Source organism: Lepidochelys kempii, chromosome 10 (assembly GCF_965140265.1).
Source record: "Lepidochelys kempii isolate rLepKem1 chromosome 10, rLepKem1.hap2, whole genome shotgun sequence".
NCBI lineage: Eukaryota > Metazoa > Chordata > Testudines > Cheloniidae > Lepidochelys > Lepidochelys kempii.
This window is the reverse complement of record NC_133265.1, coordinates 76927933-76945394: the sequence shown is the minus strand read 5'-3', so window position 1 is coordinate 76945394 and position 17462 is coordinate 76927933. Positions and strand designations below refer to the sequence as shown.

At 43.7% G+C, this 17462-nt stretch overlaps 1 protein-coding gene across 4 annotated transcripts in view; it reads left to right on the top strand.

Annotated features, from left to right (window-relative positions):
* The window catches only part of ADAMTS17 (ADAM metallopeptidase with thrombospondin type 1 motif 17), a 256604-nt gene that overhangs the window by 191471 nt on the left and 47671 nt on the right, over positions 1-17462 (top strand). For all 4 annotated transcript variants that reach the window (XM_073304276.1, XM_073304275.1, XM_073304274.1 and 1 more), the window contains 2 exons: positions 3720-3879; positions 8106-8241. In XM_073304276.1, the coding sequence (XP_073160377.1) occupies positions 3720-3879; positions 8106-8241 (296 nt within the window). The remainder of the gene's footprint in view (positions 1-3719; positions 3880-8105; positions 8242-17462) is intronic.

Sequence of the window (17462 nt, the reverse complement as noted above, 5' to 3'; positions counted from 1 at the left end):
TACGGTCTGCGACTCAGTGAACTCCAACTCCTCCTAGGAACTGCTTGGGAGTCGCTTACTTGGAATCGACATGAGCAAGCACTCGAAGAAGAAAAAATGGCTACTTACCTTGTTGTAACTGTTGTTTTTCGAGATGTGTTGCTCATATCCATTCCAAGACCCACCCACCTCCCCTCTGTCAGTGTATCCAGCAAGAAGGAACTGGTTCCAAATGCAGTGTGTGGTTGACCGGTCAGCTCATAACTCTGAGGTTCTACTGCAATACAAACTGACTTTTCAGTCTGCTATTAATAGGGGTGATTTTTCCTTTCTCTCCCTCTTCCTCAGATATGCTTTAAAGATGGGATAGAGACCAGTATCGGACCATTAGAACAAACATGAAGCCCAAAGTCATTGGGAGAATAATAAACAAAGCTCACTTAAAACAGCATGTAATTTATTTGAAACTCTTTTCTCGAGTCAAATATTAATCTTTCCCCTGAAATAGGATAGTGGTTTTAATTCTTTCAACACAAGAATGAAAAGGATGGTTACCAGTTACTTCTAAATAGAAAACTGTTGTCCAAACAACGGTGGAACACACTTGACTGACAAAGAGCCAGAAGCCTTACTGAATCCATTGTGACCTGCATTTGAAATCAATTACACGTACACACACACACATGCATGAACACACACATATTGCATGTGGCTATGAAATTGGTTTCATATGGGCCGTTAGATTCACTCATTTTGTTTCCATGCTGAGATAATAAAGATCTCATTTAAGGAGCTGTTTTTTAATACTTGGAGCATTTCTCCAAATGTGTTACTGTACGTATATTTCTTTGATAAATGAATGAATGTTTGTGTAGCTAGGCCTATGCTAGACCTCCTCTTGGCAACAGAGGGCAACCAAACACTCCTGGAGCACAGAGATGCTTTAAACATGACTCTTTCCGTAGTGCAATAGATGAGCTGCTCATACCTCGTGTCTTAAATAAAGTCAGGACAGGAACTGAGTTCTCTCCTGACTGTTGCCTAATGTTTTGGATTCTGCAGAAAGCTTTGTAAACATGATGATCGTGTGGTCCATCGCGGCCTTAACTTTGGCTTCAAGCTAAGAATAAAACATACCTTATAGTGATAGACTTGAGTGCAATCTATTTAGCTTAACAAAGAGAAGGTTATGGGGTGACTTGATTACAGTCTCTAAGGAGGAAGAAATATTTAATAATGGGCTCTTCAATCTAGCAGAGAAAAGTCTAACACGATCTATGGCTAGAAATTGAAGCTAGACAAATTCAGCCTAGAAATAAGGTGTCATTTTTTAACAGTAAGAATAATTAATCATTGGAACAATTTAGCGAGGGTCACGGCAGACTCTCCTTCACTGACCGTTTTTAAATGACAGTTGACTATTTTTCAAAAAGATCAGGTCTAGGAACGTTTGTGGGAAGTTCTATGGCCTGTGCTGTACAGGAGGCCAGTTTAGATGATCACAGCAGTTCCCTCTGTCCTGAGAATCTGTGAAAAACAAAGTTTCCTCTGTAACCAAAGCAAAAACTTGTCTTTGTTTCCCACTCCTCATGGAAGGTACTTTTCTGTCTGGACTTGTTTACTGTGGAGATCAACTAAACGGTGCAGAGAGCCTGCTGTCCTTACAGTGCTCATCGTACAGATATACAGGGAGTCAATTGCTGCAACTCCAGTGGAATTGGGCAAAATTTTTCAGATCGTTTATTCACAGAAGTGTAGTTTTGAGTTGACTGAAACTATTAGCAAATTTGGGTCCAGTTTAGCAAATAGTTTTGGCTGGAAAAAATTTGACAACAGTCAAAACATTTTGCTTCAATTTCATTAAAATGAAACTTTTCATTTTGAAGTCTAGTTGGGATTTATTTTGGAAAAAAACTAAAAAAAGATGGAAACTAAAAAAATGGAAAAAACAAACAAAAACAATTCTTTCAGGTCAACCTGCAATAAAATTTTGGGGAGATTTTTTTGTTTCGGCTACTGAACCAAAATATCAATTATTCAGACAGCTTTAAACTCAAGTCCAGGCTTCCAGCACATGTACAGTCATTTTATGCCCCATCCCAGGTCAGAGGTGCTTATAAACCCTATTTGATTGGGGTTTTTTAGAGGGTTGAAGATGTGTTTCCAGAACAATGAAGAGTCAAAAAGGAGCGTACCTGTGGCTGCCTGGTGGGTTCCTGTTCAAATCATTGTGTTAATGCTACTGGGGTTATATTGTAATAGTAATTATGTCTGTTTTTAAAAATCACAGAGGCCACATCCTCAGCTGGGTGTAAATTGCTATAGGTCCATTAACTTCAAAGGAGATACTCCAATTTATACCCCCGAGAATCTGGTCCAGAAAATAGATGTGCTCCAAAGTCAGCTAGTAAAGCCCTCCCGCCTATCTTTCATCATAGAATCATAGAATATCAGAGTTGGAAGGGACCTCAAGAGGTCATCTAGTCCAACCCCCTGCTCAGAGCAGGACCAGTCCCCAATGTTTGCCCCAGATCCCCAAATGGTCCCCTCAAGGATTGAACTCACAACCCTGGGTTTAGCAGGCCAATGCTCAAACCACTGAGCTATCCCTTTTACATAGCACAGTAATTCAGATAAAAGATGCAGTGGGTCTGTTTCTTATCTCTCACTGGTTTTACACCAGTGGGACTCCTTTTACCAAAATTACTCAGTGAAATCTGGCCCAATGTGTAAATCCAAGTAGAATCGGAACTCCACGCCCACTGTGACTAATAATGAGGCACCCTTTTATAGCCCTCCTTTTGTTTATAGTGGTCCCTTTTAGTGAATTTCACAGAGTATAGAGGCTGGAGAGGTCATACATGAGCCTGTTAGAAGCAGGTTTCACACCGCAGCATCACTGCAGCGGCGCCTTGGAGAAGTGAGAACTTGGATGGAACCACTGATGTCACTGCCTGATGTGAAAAAGCCCAGCGCCTTCTTTCTTTCTTCAGAAAATACCTGCGTGTAGGGGGAGAGAGTCATATCCCATTAGTGAGGTTTGTCAGTTAGCCCAGGACAGGCTCGTTCTTGTCAGCACCATTTCCCATGGTGATGATTTGACTTGTTTATTGATTAAGCTGTTAAATGCGCATCTCTGCAGCATTAATAAATTCCCGTGCCATGAAAGTGTGAAGTGATATGATGTTAAACTCAAAAACCCCTCTCTCTCCCAACCCACTGCTCCTTCCAGAAGGTTAAATAAATAGATCAGCCTGGCAGCCAGCCTGACTTCCCAAAACAAATTAAGGCACGTATGATGAATGGCATCTTAATTCCATGCAATCGTTAACTTAATTAGTTACTATATGAACGTCAATCTGATTTAATGTTTCCTGCTGTCGAATTAATTCTGTTTTGAAGCCAACTCATCACATTTGACACCAAAAAAAGCGACGGCCAAATTTTTCAAAATTGAGTACTTAACGTTAGACACCAAAGTCTGGTTTTGGACACCTCCATAAGTTGCTTGATTTCTCAGAAGTGCTGAGCACCAGCTCTCATGGTTTTCCTTTGTGTCAGCACCTCTGAAGATCAGGCCACTTTGATTTTCAGGGCCTAAATAAGGATTTGTCTGCCTTTCTTGCAGCACCCGTCTTTGAACGTGTTGGCCCGAGACAGCATGGCTTGCTTTGCCGTCTCTGCGCTCTGTTGGCTTTTCACAGTGTACCATAACAACCTTTCTTCTGCTGCTGAACCAGGTGCTGTTATTTCACGACCAGAATTATGGAATTCATTACGAATACACCATTCCTGTAAACTATACCGCTGAAAACAGAAGCGAGCCAGAAAAACAACAGGATTCTTTGTACATCTGGACACACAGCGGATGGGAAGGATGCAGTGTGCAGTGTGGAGGAGGTAAGGCCATTTGGGAATGTGGTGGGATTGTTTTGTACAGTGTTTGCCAAGGCAGGCAATAAAGAGAGGTGAATGCAGAACACAGGCTGCAGCGCTGCCAAAGCACAGACATCACGAGGAGGGCTAAGGTACGGAAATGGCTGTTGGCATGGCAATTGGGTGAAACGAAAGCTCGCTTTCACCAGATCTACAAGTTAGCAGCAGCCGTGCAGTCTATTCTCGGCCAGTGTTCTGGCAGGGCTGCTGCTTTGTCGGTTCATTATTATGCAGTGGAACTGCACCTGGTTTAGTGCTTCACGGATGGCTCAAGGCACTTATATGCAGGCCCATATCTCAAGGCTCAGTCAGATTCTTGGAGCAGAGTTTTCACAGGCATGCATGCATATTTGCTGAAAGAAGCTTCCTTCTCCGAGGATGAAGTAGGAGCAGTCCCACTGTGACAATTTGCTGTAGATTGCATCAGAAACCCTCAACCAGCTAACCACATTAGCACCCTGCAGATCACACTTTTCATTTGATTTTTCCTGGGGCATTCTGGGATAGATTCATGAAGCCAGAGGGGGACTTGACCCTCACGGAAGACAGTTAAGGCTGCATCTGCCACTATATGTTGACTTTCCGTATATGGGAGAGGCAGCTTTAATTTCTCCCTAGGGAATCAGGTCACACCCCGGCCAAGCTCCTTTAACGACTAGCACTGAGTGGTTGGTGCCAGCTTCAACAATTCATCCCATCATGAAGATACCACAAAGGAGTTAGAGTGCTCAGTTTAAAAGCCTCACTCCTTGTCAGGTTTGCCACCCTCAGGATCCTCCAACCTCACTAAATGCCTGTATTTTTCTTCTTATAAAAAAGTTGATTTAAAAATGGACTCGTTTGCTTTCCTTTTACAATAACAATTTCTCCTAGTCATTGAGCCCTCACAAGAGTGAATCTTAAACCTGTTGACAGGGCTTTACAATAGGCCTCCCACACAGTTAGTGTCACAAATATCACCTTCTGGCAATATGAGTCCCACCATCAGTGGGCTCGGATATGTCAGTTCTTAAACACTTTGGTTTTCAGACACAGTCCAGTACTTGTTCTTGGTGGAAAGGTCTTCTTCCCTTTGGGACTTTTAGATTGGGACTCATTTATGGTTCTAAAAGAGATCAGGGGCTTAATTCACACTGGACTTTCCAGTGACAGGTTTTAATGGATTTTCTGTTGCTTGGTCATACATCACAAGCGTTCGGTTTGTCAAGTATATAAAACAGGCAGACTTAAGATTATAATGGGAGACGCTTGAGGCATTTCCCCCAAATAAATATCACTTGGGTAGGTTTGCATGGTGAGATGGTGATGTTTACATCGTGACATCATGATGTTAACTCGCCGTGTTGAAAGGCAACTATGTGACAGTCACAACGCAACACCTTCACGTCAAAGTGGATTGTTAAGCCCAAGGTGCCATGTTCATCAGTGGAATTGAGCCCCCTTCTCAGTTGATGCAGAGACATAGGTTGTGTGGAAATAGTAGAACCATTCTGGAGTGTGGTGTCTTGAGCCTGAGTGTGAAATTTAAGGATGAAGTTCTCTGGAGGTTGGACAACAACCAAACCGCCCATGATGATACCAATAAGATTTGGGGGAAATATCCAAATATATTACAGAAAGTGCACAAGCTGTCTGTAGCCAGACGAAATGAGGGAAATTGGTGGTGGCCCCGTGACATGCAGGAAGCAGTAAAAAAGAATGGCAATGGCAGAAAATAAGAGTGATGATAAGTTCTAAGTAATACAGACTGGTACAGAAAATAGCTAAAAGAGCAGTTGCAGAAACAAAGGGTCAGCCATTTAAAGGACTACTCAGGACTACTAATGAAGGAAGGGGGGAAAGGAATATGTAGATTAGCCAAGATTAAGCAAAGAAGCTCAGAGAACTTGGGAGCTGTGAAGCATGTCAAAGATGAAAATGGAAGAGTACTAAGGGAAGATAGTGAAATCATCGGGCGGTGGCAGCAGTTTCATGAGAAACTGCTCAGTGAAGAGAATGTGAAGAAACCATTGAAGAAAGTATGCACAAGCAAAACTTGACAAGACGTGTCACCACAGTGGAGACTCAGTGCTAAAGATGATGAAAGGTGGGAAGGCAGTGGGAGCAGATGATGTACCAATTGAAGTATTTAAAGCATTAGGCCATGAAGTAGTGGTGATGATGGACAAACTTTTTCAACTTAATTCTCTGTACTGGAAAAATTCCCGGCTGGTGGAGGAAAAACACGTTGGTCACTAACTTCAAGCATAAAGGAGATGTGCAAGCATGGAGTCATTACAGACCCATCAAATTGATGAGTCACTCAATGAAGTGTCTGGAAAGAATTATTGAGAAAAGACTTCGGGAGGCACTGGAGCATCAACTCAGTGACAAACAATTTGGGTTTGTCCCAGGAAGGCCAACAATGGATCCCGTGTTTGCAGGAGAAATATGGAGAGAAACACAAGGAATTGCACTTAGTGTTCGTGGATTTAGAGAAGGCTTATGGCTGAGTTCCTAGACAATTGTTATGGAGGTGCCTGTGGGTGCATAATCTGCTGGAGTCATGCGTTCAGACTATCATGGACAAGTACGAGGGTAGCACAACAGTAATGAGAAGCAGCTATGGCTACAGTGAGTCATTCACTGCAAGGGTAGTCCTACTCAAGGATCAGCCCTTAGCCCTGTCTTATTTGTGATGGCAGTGAACACCTTGATGCAGGAAATTTGGAGAGAGGCTCCGTGGAGCATGCTTTTCACCGACAACATTACATTGTGCCCTGAAGATAAATATGAACTGGAAACGGCTGAAGAGCTGTGATGGACTGCATTAGAAGAAAATGGCTTACGCATCAGCTCACAAAATATGGAGTACATAGAATGCTTTGAGGAACAACAAGAAGCCAATAAAACTAGATGGTCTCAAATTAAAGTCCATGCAACAATTTGAACGCCTGCAGTCAGTGTGGAGCCATGATCAGAATGTGGATGTTGATGTTAGGAGCCACATGAAGAGCAGTTGGTGGAAGTGGAAGGAGTGATAGGAATTCTTTGCAATAAGAATATGCAAAGTAAACTAAAGAGCAAAGTGAATTAAGAGTAGGATTAGGCTGGTTGAAATGCTGGCCAGTTTGGAAGAGAGAAGAACTACCACCTCACACTGCCAGATTGAGAATTCTGAGTCAGATAAGAGCTGATAAGCTATGCAGTGAAACAGTAGGAGCCATGATGAAGATCCCCCCCATCATGGAAAAACCGAGGGAGTATCGTCTGGGTCATGTGAGATGATGAGATGTGGGATATATTGGCCAGAGACTACATGAGCTAGTAGTCACGGGACAGAGACCTTGAGGAAGACCTTGAAGAAAGTGATTTGAGACACTGAAAGAGGACTTGAAAAAGGTTGGTGTCAGCTTGAAAGATGCAAAGTTAATGAAGGGGGGGCGGGTCGTGGTATTGCCACTCTTCTGTCCTGCCTTCAGAGCTGGGAGGCTGGAAAGTGGCAGCTGCTGGCCAGGCGCCCAGCTCTGAAGGTAGTACCACCATCAGCAGAGCAGAGGTAAGGGTGGCAGTGGGCAACTGGAGAGTGGCAGCTGCTGGCCGAGGGACCAGCTCTGAAGGCAGCAGCGCAGAAGTAAGAGTGCCAATGCCATACCAGGCCACCCTTACTTCTGCACTGCTGCTGGCAGTGATGCTGCCTTCAGAGCTGGGCTCCCAGTCAGCAGCCGCCCCCTCTGAAGGCAGAGCCGCCCAGCTCTGAAGGCAGCGCCGCCTTCAGCAGCAATACAGAAGTAAGGGAGCCAATACCATGACCCCACTACAGTTACCTTGCAATGCCCCCTCTTTTGGGTCAGGACTCCTACACTTACATCCGGGACATTTCAGATTTAAATAGCTGAAATCATTAAATTTATTATTTTAAAAATCCTATTACCGTGAAATTGACCAAAATGAACAGTGAGTTTGGTAGGGCCCTAATCACTGTGCAAAGATTTGAACCTTTGCTAACGGGACAGAGCAGCCCAAAGAGAAGGCAGCAGAAGACAGAAACATCCACAGAGATATTAGTTCTGTATGCTATAGGTAGAGGTAGGCAGAAAGAATTAGCTGTAGAGGAGATTTGTTAACTATTTAAGATCAACTTGTTATTTAACAGCCTCCAGCAATTCACTAGCTTACTGGTTTGCCATTGTTTTTGGTTTGACTTTTAGGTGAACGTAAAACCATTGTGTCCTGTACTAGGATCGTTAACAAGACCATGATGCTGGTGAATGACAGTGACTGCCAGCGTGTGATGCGCCCTGAACCCCAAATCAGAAGATGTAACACACACCCCTGCCAGTCACGGTAAGGAGCTTAAAAAACAAAATCAACATCCCTATTTCTTGCAACCACCCTTCTCCAAAGCATCTCTCCACTGAACACCATCAAAGTGTCTGACAGCATTAGGGCATATGGTTAACTGCAATGTCCAGCTGTAATATCGTTTTTCATTTGTTTAACAGATCAGATTTTCGTTACCTCAGAGTCCATTTAATTTGTGATCAGTACAACAGGATTCCCTGGAAGCTACATACATATTTAATTTATTTGGGGATTGTGTTTTTTCTTCCCCTTAGCTGCATAATCTGGGAGACCAAATAGTTTCCTATATTTAGCTACACAATGTTGCAGTGATGGCATGTCTAATCTTGTTTCTTTATTCAATGCAAAATAGGGCTTGATTAGTTGTCACACCCTTTTTGGCCTTTAAACCTTACCTGCTGTGAGATACCAGAGTGCAGTCCAGAACAGTGAGGGGGCTGTGTCACCCCTGCCCTGCAACCGGCCGTGCCTTACAATTCCTTGCTGAAGTAGCTCCCACGTGAGCCACTCACAAACAGCCTTCCAGCACTGCAAGCTGGACCCTACATGTCTGCTTGTAGGTGCAGCCTGCCAGCCACACTTGGGTTACACTCTGGCTCTCACCAGCCTGGGTTATTCTGCAGAGTGACCCCAACACACTCCTAGTCTTAGATTTTCTCCCAGAAATATAAGTCCTGTACTGCCCAGCCCTCTCCTGGTAAATATAAAAGTCATATTTGGTCTGTTATTTCTTGAAAAGAAATAATATGCACACAACTTGTCACCCCAAATGGAGTTTCCCAGACACTTCAATTTAAACCTACTGGATTAGATAAAACAATAAAACATGTTAATTAACCACAAAGAGAGATTTTGAGTACAAGGAATTGAGGCATAAAGGTCAGAAATGTTTACAAGAAAAATAAAGATAAGACATTGACTGTAATACCTATCTTCACAAACTGTATCAAATTCAAGCAGAGTTTCTCACCATACGCTTTCAGCAGTCTTCCTGATCAAACCCTGTAGGTCACGACCCCTTCTCCCAGAGTCCAATTCCTTTTTGCTTTCGATGGCATGAATGCAGTGGGCAGGGAGAAAGGGGCATCTTGCAGTGTTCCCCCTGGGAGAAAGGGGCATCTTGCAGTGTTCCCCCTTGGAGAAGCAGGACCAGCTGGGAGCAAGGTGACAGGCAGTCTGTGTAGAAAGGAAATTCCATGTTGTTCCTTTGCTAAGATGTAGATTTTTTTTTTTTGCCCTTTTCCTGCCAAAGAACGGCCACTTAGCAGGTAATGGTCCATCAGCCTTGTTTACACCTGTCTGAGGCATCAATTTACCCTTTGTCTCTGAGGAACTGGTTTGGCCACTCCCCAGACTTCTCTGGAAAACCTTGTTTTTTAGTCATCATCTCAATTTACGTCTCTAACTTCACATATAATGCTGATATGTGCATTTTGCCATGATATTATTGATCAGCAAATTATGAGGTTTTAAATGATACCTTACAAGGCCTACTTTATACAAAGATTATTACAATAGCGTGTCAGGTGTGAACACAGGAATATATTCTGTCACATCTGGTCCTCTGCTGAATTGTGTGTCTGATCTACACCATCTGACTAATTTAGATTGCAAGATCTTTGTGTGTCATGCAGTTCTGAGCTCAGATCTTGATTCAGGAAATCACTTCTGCACATGATGAACTTTAAGCACCAGCTTAAGTCTCACTGTGCCTTGTATAGCTTCTGTTCAGACCTGTGCTGTCACTGAGTCACATTGGCCTTTCACACTCCTTTCTGTGTACCACACAAGGGCTTTCAGGCTCAGAGCTCAACAGCAGGTGATTCCTGTAGGTACTGTGGTGATGGCTCCAGGTCTGCTTGATTCAGTGCACTCGTGCTTACCCGTTCCATTGTCTGCCACATACTGGGTCAGACCAAAGGTCCATCCAGCCCAGTATCCTATATTCCAACAGCGGCCAATGCCAGGTGCTTCGGAGGGAATGAACACAACAGGTAATCGTCAAGTGATCCATCCCCTGTTGCCCATTCCCTGCTTCTGGCAAACAGAGGCTAGGGACATCATCCCTGCCCATTCTGGCTAATAGCCATTGATGGACTTATCCTCGATGAACTTATCTAGTTCTTTTTTTGAATGCTGTTATAGTCCTGGTCTTCACAACATCTTCTGGCAAGGAGTTCCACAGGTTGACTGTTGTCGTGTGAAAAAATACTTCCTTTTGGAACAGCAGCAGTTTCACATGAGCCAGCTGGCCTTCTTCTCTTCTTTTGAATCTCCCCTTACAACCCACTGCTTTCCCAAAGCCCTCCTGTGTGAGCCATGTCTTCTGTCTCTCTAATGCTGTGTCTGCACTAGAGAATGGAACCCGTGAGAGAGCACCAGTGGCGTGCTGTGTCCACATAGGCCGTAGGCTGTTTCGAGTGAAGAACCGTTGCGCTTTCGCCTGGTCTCTGCACTGTTGCTGTTCTACAACATTGCAGTCACATTGCTGTTTAGGTGGGTATCTCACTGTTCTCAGCACAGCGCTCAGAAGCAGTGGCTTCAACAGACATCATAGGATACCATGTACACCCTTGGAACTGCGAAAGGAGAGGCCAGACTCCCAAAACGCTCAAGGAAATGCTTATAACTTCCACAGGGAAGTTGCATAACCCCACGGTATGGTGCCCTTTCCAAGTCATTTTCTCAAGCAGGAGGCCTGAGTGAACTCTTAGCTCATGATCCTTGCTCAGCAAGAAAGGTTTCCATTGGAAATTTTGAAAAGCCATTTGGAGGTGCCTGGAGTGGATGCAGACAATCCCAGGGAGTTCTGGCACCATCTCCACGGAGCTAGAGACTGAGATAAGCAGCTGACTAAGCTCAGCAAGCAATGGTCTGGCATCTTTCACCACCAGCCAAGTGCATTGTTGGAAACACACTTGGCTGTGCACACAAGGGGTACCTAGTGGGACCCAGATTGCACTGTGAATTCTTGGTGAAGTGTGTGTGTTGTTTTGCGCCTTCTCTACTGCACCTTGTACATTTACAGCTCTATAAAAATAATAAGCAATAACAATGGGCTAAGTTAAGGATGGAGTTAAATCACACACACACACCCCAGTGCTGCTAAGAAAGGGCCATTATCTTGGTATGTCCAAATTGCCCCACTTTTTTAGCCCCTTAACATTCTGCAGAATAGTTTTTTCCTGTATGGAATTACCAGGCAACTTAGAGGCATAGTTCGGCAAAGTTCTCTTCAGAAGCAGTTTAGCCAGACATTGATGTTCTCATCAGTCCATTTTGTCAGAGCCATGGCAACAAACACCAAACGTGCTTAATACCCAGAAAAGGCCACAAACTCCAGCTGATGATGTGACAGACCACATGCTCTCCTTCGCTCCACGTAGACCACACTTTCACACTTCACGTGCTTTTGACTGGAAATATTTTCAGAAGCACATTCTCTGTGCCTCTGTAGAATTGAAATTTCCACTTGCATTTACCCACCCAGATATTAGAAACGCATGCTTCGCATATTCTCTGACCAAGAACATCTTAAAGAAACCATTCTCTTTTACCATGTCAATGTTGTTGTTTTTTTTTAATGTGCCCTGAATTAGTTTTAGGGTTTCAAGTAAAATTATTATAGCATCTTGTTACAATAAGGTCCTTTCCCATTTCCACTGAGCACTCCACTCTAGACTGGAATATAGAAGAAGGTAACAATGGCTTCATTTTTGTAGTAAATCTTTTTTCTCTCGTTGCTTTTAATTGAAGTTGCACAGGGTTTCTGGTACTGTGAATTTAAATAGAATTGCATCTACCTTATGAGGAATCTATTAGAAAGGTTAGTGTGGTTAGTGATAGGGCACTGGTTAGTGATAGGAGACCTGGGATCTATTTCTGGGTCTGGCAGTGACTTTTGGCAAGCCACTATTCCCTACTGTCCCTTTATTTCCCCTCTTGATCCTTGTCTACTTAGATCATAAGCTTTTGGGGGCAGAAATGGCAACTTACTGTGTATGTAACAGGAGGCTTCAATCTCTACTGGGGATTGTCATGCAAATAAAAAATTAATCATCCACCTTAAACATTAGGTTATCTGCAAATAAATGCCTGTGATACTAATAACAGTGTCTTTCTTCCAAAACAATCCCCTAGTGCTTTGCAAATTATATATCCCTTTGAAATGCAGCCACCTCTTGGGAGAACCAAATAGAGTGGGGCAAGGAGCAGTAATTCCACGCAACCAGGGATGAGGTTAGAACCCAGCCACTCCAGTATAGCATCTGTAAAAGGACACAATGAAACACTGAATGAAGAATTTGATACACTATTGTATGTTCAAATTAAATGTCAGAGAATAGAAAATTTTTTAAAAGTTTTTTATCGAAACTGGCAAAGATAAAAGACTTTCCTTCATTATTATTGTTACTCTTTCTCCTTTTAAAAATGCCTCTTTCTTCCTCTTTTACTTTTTATGTTTCTTGACCCTCTTTTTCCATTCAGTTTTTTTATGGCTTCCTTTCCTGTCCCAACTGCACCCTGTTAGCACCTCTTTGTTCTAATCCTCTGCCGAGGCCTATAGATATTTCTTACGAAACCCTGCTGTAAGCATATGGAATTTGGATCCTTGCGTGCCACGTGGGTGGGTTTCTTCCAACACATTGAACAGCAGAACAAATGTATAGGCAAATCCAACACTGGCATTGGCATGAGGCTAAGAAATCACAGATCACATCAGCTGTTATTACTGAAAACACAGGTTGGCCAGTGGCCACGCACTTCAGCATTCATGATCAGGGTCTGTGAGCAGGAAAACTACTTCCCCAAACACAGTAATAGAACCAAAAAGGCCAGAACTTGCAATGGCCTAGATGCAAACACAGTTATCTTGTGGGGGGGATGGACAATTCAGTAGATGTTCAATTCTTGCAGGGAACTATTGGATTTGTTGCTGCTTTTGAACAGCTAGATAGCAACAGCAGCTAAAAATTTCTTCTTTCATCTACAGCTCGATGTGGTAGGAGACCAGACCCAGCTGCTGTCACAGCTTCTGGGCTAGACTCCTTTGTTGCACTCTGCATGTGGCTCAGATGCCCTGGTGATTCACTCTGTGATTCACTCATTCAATCCGCTAGCTGGACCTGACAGCAAAGGCCACCCAGAAGCCACAGCAGGTTCAACATGTGGTAGCTACTTCCTAAGCAAGTCTGACTGATGGGAACATGTTACACCAAAGTCCCATGCCCTATACAATCCTAGATCTGTTTCAGGATCCTTGGTCCTTATCTGAGCCCTGAATGAGCAAAGCCAAGATGTCTCAAAGTCTGCCTCTGCTTCTGCACTTTCCAGTGCCAGCTGTGAAAGAGGGGTGATGGTGCCAAATGTACAGCTTTAGGCAGGGGAGGTGCCCTACCAACAGAGAGCAATTGAACCACTGTTGATCACCCCCTTTCCCGCAGCAGCAAGTAAAGCTAATAGCATTGCTCAAAGAAGACAGTTGCTCAGATAGAACAGTGGTGGTCTAAACATGGTCTAAAACCTAGATAGATAATCCTGCATGAGAAGTGGACTTAAAATAAAGAAAAGCAAAATATATCCTTAGAAAGATATCATTGTGACCCTCAATTTTGTACAGGATGGCTAGCTAGTATAGTGTGGGTACATTAGAAATGCACATAGACCGTTAAATTAATTAGTTAATGTTTGTACTTGCTTTACCGATATTACGTGTTATCCAGGTGCTCATTAATATTATTTTGGAGGCTCATCGTATGCTTTACAAACTCTGTATACGAAAGTCATGTCATCCATCACTATGTAATGTAGCTACCTCTGGGGTAGAGTTGGTTTCATAGATTCACAGATTTTAAGACCTGAAGGAATCATTAGATCATCTAGTCTGACCTCCTGTATAATGCAGGCCAAACAATTTCACCCGGGAACTGCTGCAGTGACCCAACAATGTGTGTTTGATGGAAGCGTATCTTCCAGTAAGGCATCCAATTTTGATTTGAAGACAAAAGATGGAGAATCCACCAGTTCCTTTGATAGTTGGTTCTAGTGGTTAAGCATCCTCACTCTTAAATATTTCTGCCTTATTTCTAATTAGAATTTGCCTGGCTTTAGCTTCTAATCTTTGGTTCTTGTTAGGCCTTCCTCTGCCGGATAAAAGGGCCCTTTAGTACCTGATATAATCTCCACATGAAGACACTTACATGCTGTAATCAAGTCATCTCTCAGTCTTCTTTCTGAGCAACTAAACAAATGGAGCTCTTTAAGTCTGTCACTGAAAGGCATTTTCTCCAGTCCTTAAATTATTTTTGTGGCTCTTCTGTACCGATTTTGCAATGTCCTTTTTACAGTGTGGATACCAGAACTTGCACAGTATTCCAGTATCATTCTCCCCAATTCCATATGCACCTCCCTGCTCCTACTCACTGCTCCCTAGTTTATACATCCAAAGATCTCATTAGCCTTTTTGCCACAGCATCACACTGGGCGCTCAAGTTCAGCAACTTGCAAACGATGACCCCTAAATCCTTTTCAGAGTCACTGCTTTCCAGGATACAGTCCCCCATTCTGTAGGTATAGCCTGCGTTCCTTGCTCCTATATGTATAATGTTGCACTTGGCTGTCTTAAAACATGTTTGTTAAAATAGGCCCAGCTCACCAAGCAACCCAAATCACTCTGCCCGACTTCCTTGTCCTTATTATTCCCCACTCTGCCAGTCTTTGTGTCATCCACTACTTTAATTAGCTGTGATTTTGTATTCACGTCCACATCAGTTTTTAAAATATTGAACAGCATCAGGCCTAACCCTGATCTCTTCAATACCTCATAGAAACACCCAGCTCATTTGATGATGATTCTCTGTTGACAAATGAAAAATTAGTTTTTGCAAACCTTTCAAAATTGGTGAAGTTGTTTCCATTTCAAAGGGTTCAAAACTGACCTGTTTTTATGAATTTTTGGTGACTATTTTTAATCAATTCTTGTGCTGGAAATTTGTATCGAAACCGTTCTTGAAATAGTTTTAGAAACTTTTTCATTTACCCAAAAACTCAAGCGTTTGGAAAATGAAAAGTTCCAGCAGTGTTTTCAGTAATGTTTTTGATCAGACTTTTGGTTTGAAATGTTATGAACAATTTCTAGAGTCAGCAGTGTTTCAGGAAAATTTCCATTTTTGAAAAACGGCCATTTTTCGATGCAGCAGCTTTTCCTTTGAAAAACGGTGACCCCGTCTATTTCGGGGTGGAAGCTGGCAGCTCTTGAACTTTCTCCCACTTGCATCATGCACCTTTCTCTAGCCTGTTCCCAACTCCCTCTGCTCTTCTAACACCAGCCTCCTCTCTGTCTCTTCCCACAAACTTACTGATGATAGAGTAGGTGTTGGCAGCAAAACACCTGTAAATCCTGGGTTAGGCCTCATGCCAGTGGCTCAGGACAAGCAACGGGCAGAGCTTCCCCACCTTGCCTGCTATTGTGCTCTCATCCTATCTAGAGGCACCATGTCTAAGGGGTGAGGTTTAGGCCTCTGCTGTAATTTCTAGCAAAGAGGCCAGCTGGTGCCAGAGGTGGTGATTTTTGATACCCACTCATTAGGAGATGGACTGTGGCCTCGACTCCTTTCACATCGGCTACTAAACAGGCTTAGAATGGTATTCAAACCAGTCCCAGACCTGCCACGTCAACGGGCTGTCCCAGAGATTACAGATTTTCAGGCTCTGCTACAGGGAAATCTCACTCTCACTGGCTGCCTTTCCCAGGAGATGGGCTAATAGGGCTAGCAGCCAATCAGAGCTGCTGCATGGAGCATGAGGGACCAATACAGGGTTGGCAGACGGTTGATCAGCAGTAACCGATTCTGTTTCTTGCCAGCTCTAATGCCAGCTACTAGGCACCTCCCACCAGACCAGGAGATGTCAGGAAAACGGTTGCTGTTATTCCTGAGGCCCCACAGGCTTTGGAGGGAGTGGGTGAAGATCCTGATACTGGGTTTCCTCCCTCCCAGCACCAGGAGAAGGGTGGCTCTACAGCAAACAGAACGGGGGGAGTTAGGATCTCAGGGACAGCAGCAGAATTAGTGAGGGTCCTGCCTGGGGGGAAGGGGCAGGATTAATAATGGGCTTGGGGGGCACAGGGCCAGAATTCACTGAGGTCTGGACAAGGTACAGAATTATCTGGGGGAATCTGCTGGGATTTACCTTATAAGGGGAATGTTTGGGGGAGAGCAAAATGTATTGAGGGGAGCTGTATGTTGTTAAATGAATTGGAGAGGTTGTTATCGAATAAACTGAGGGGCTCTGGGGCAGTGTTCTCAAATTGGGGGGTGTTATTGGAGGGGTTGTGGGGGAGCATTATCAAATGATTTGGGGAGGGGGTTCTGTGTGTGGAAAAGAGAATAGAATTGATTGCGGCTGTGATGTGATTTGGGAGGAGTGGTGTGTTGGCACCAGAATTCATTTGAATGGCTTATTTGGAGGGGCCAAGTGCAGTGGTTGTAGAATTACTGTTTGGATGATACATGAATTGGTGGTGTTCCAGGGGGTAATGCGGGTAGAGTGGGGTAAGTAGAGAAAAAAGGGGCAAGGAAATCTCTCCCTCTTTGTTCCACCCCATCAGTGTCTCCCACCTCAAATTCATTTCTTCTCTCTTTCCCCAGATTTATCCCGTGTTGCCTCCTGTTTTACACTAGTAAGGCAGAGAAGGAGGATTGAGATGGGGTAAGGTGTGGAGGGAGAGAGCTCCCCACAACTTCACACCAGAGGACAGGAAGCCCCAGTACCCACCCTGTGTGCAAACCTCCCAACTGGGAAAATTGGTGATGGTGCAGGCTCTTCCTTCATCCTTTTTGGTGTAGTCCGTGTCCCGCGTCGATGGGGGATGGTGGAAGTGCAGCTGACACATACTCTCTTTAGCACTGTGACCCTTGACCAAACTAAAGGAGAGGTTCCATCACCAAGTTCTCTGATTTACCCATTTCATGTGTATGCTAATGTATGTAGATTTGAATTGACTGTTATTTTATTGACTCATGTTGGCAGATATGCTAATGATGTAGGGTAGGGAAGAGTTGTTCTGTATCCCAGTACTGTTTCCTTGGACTGGTCATACCTCTTCCCCTGCCAAGAGCGATCAGCTGGCTCTCAGCAGTTGTTGGTCCTATCTTTTTCATCCGTGAATAGATTTACAGGAGAAAGGTTTGGTAATGTGAGAG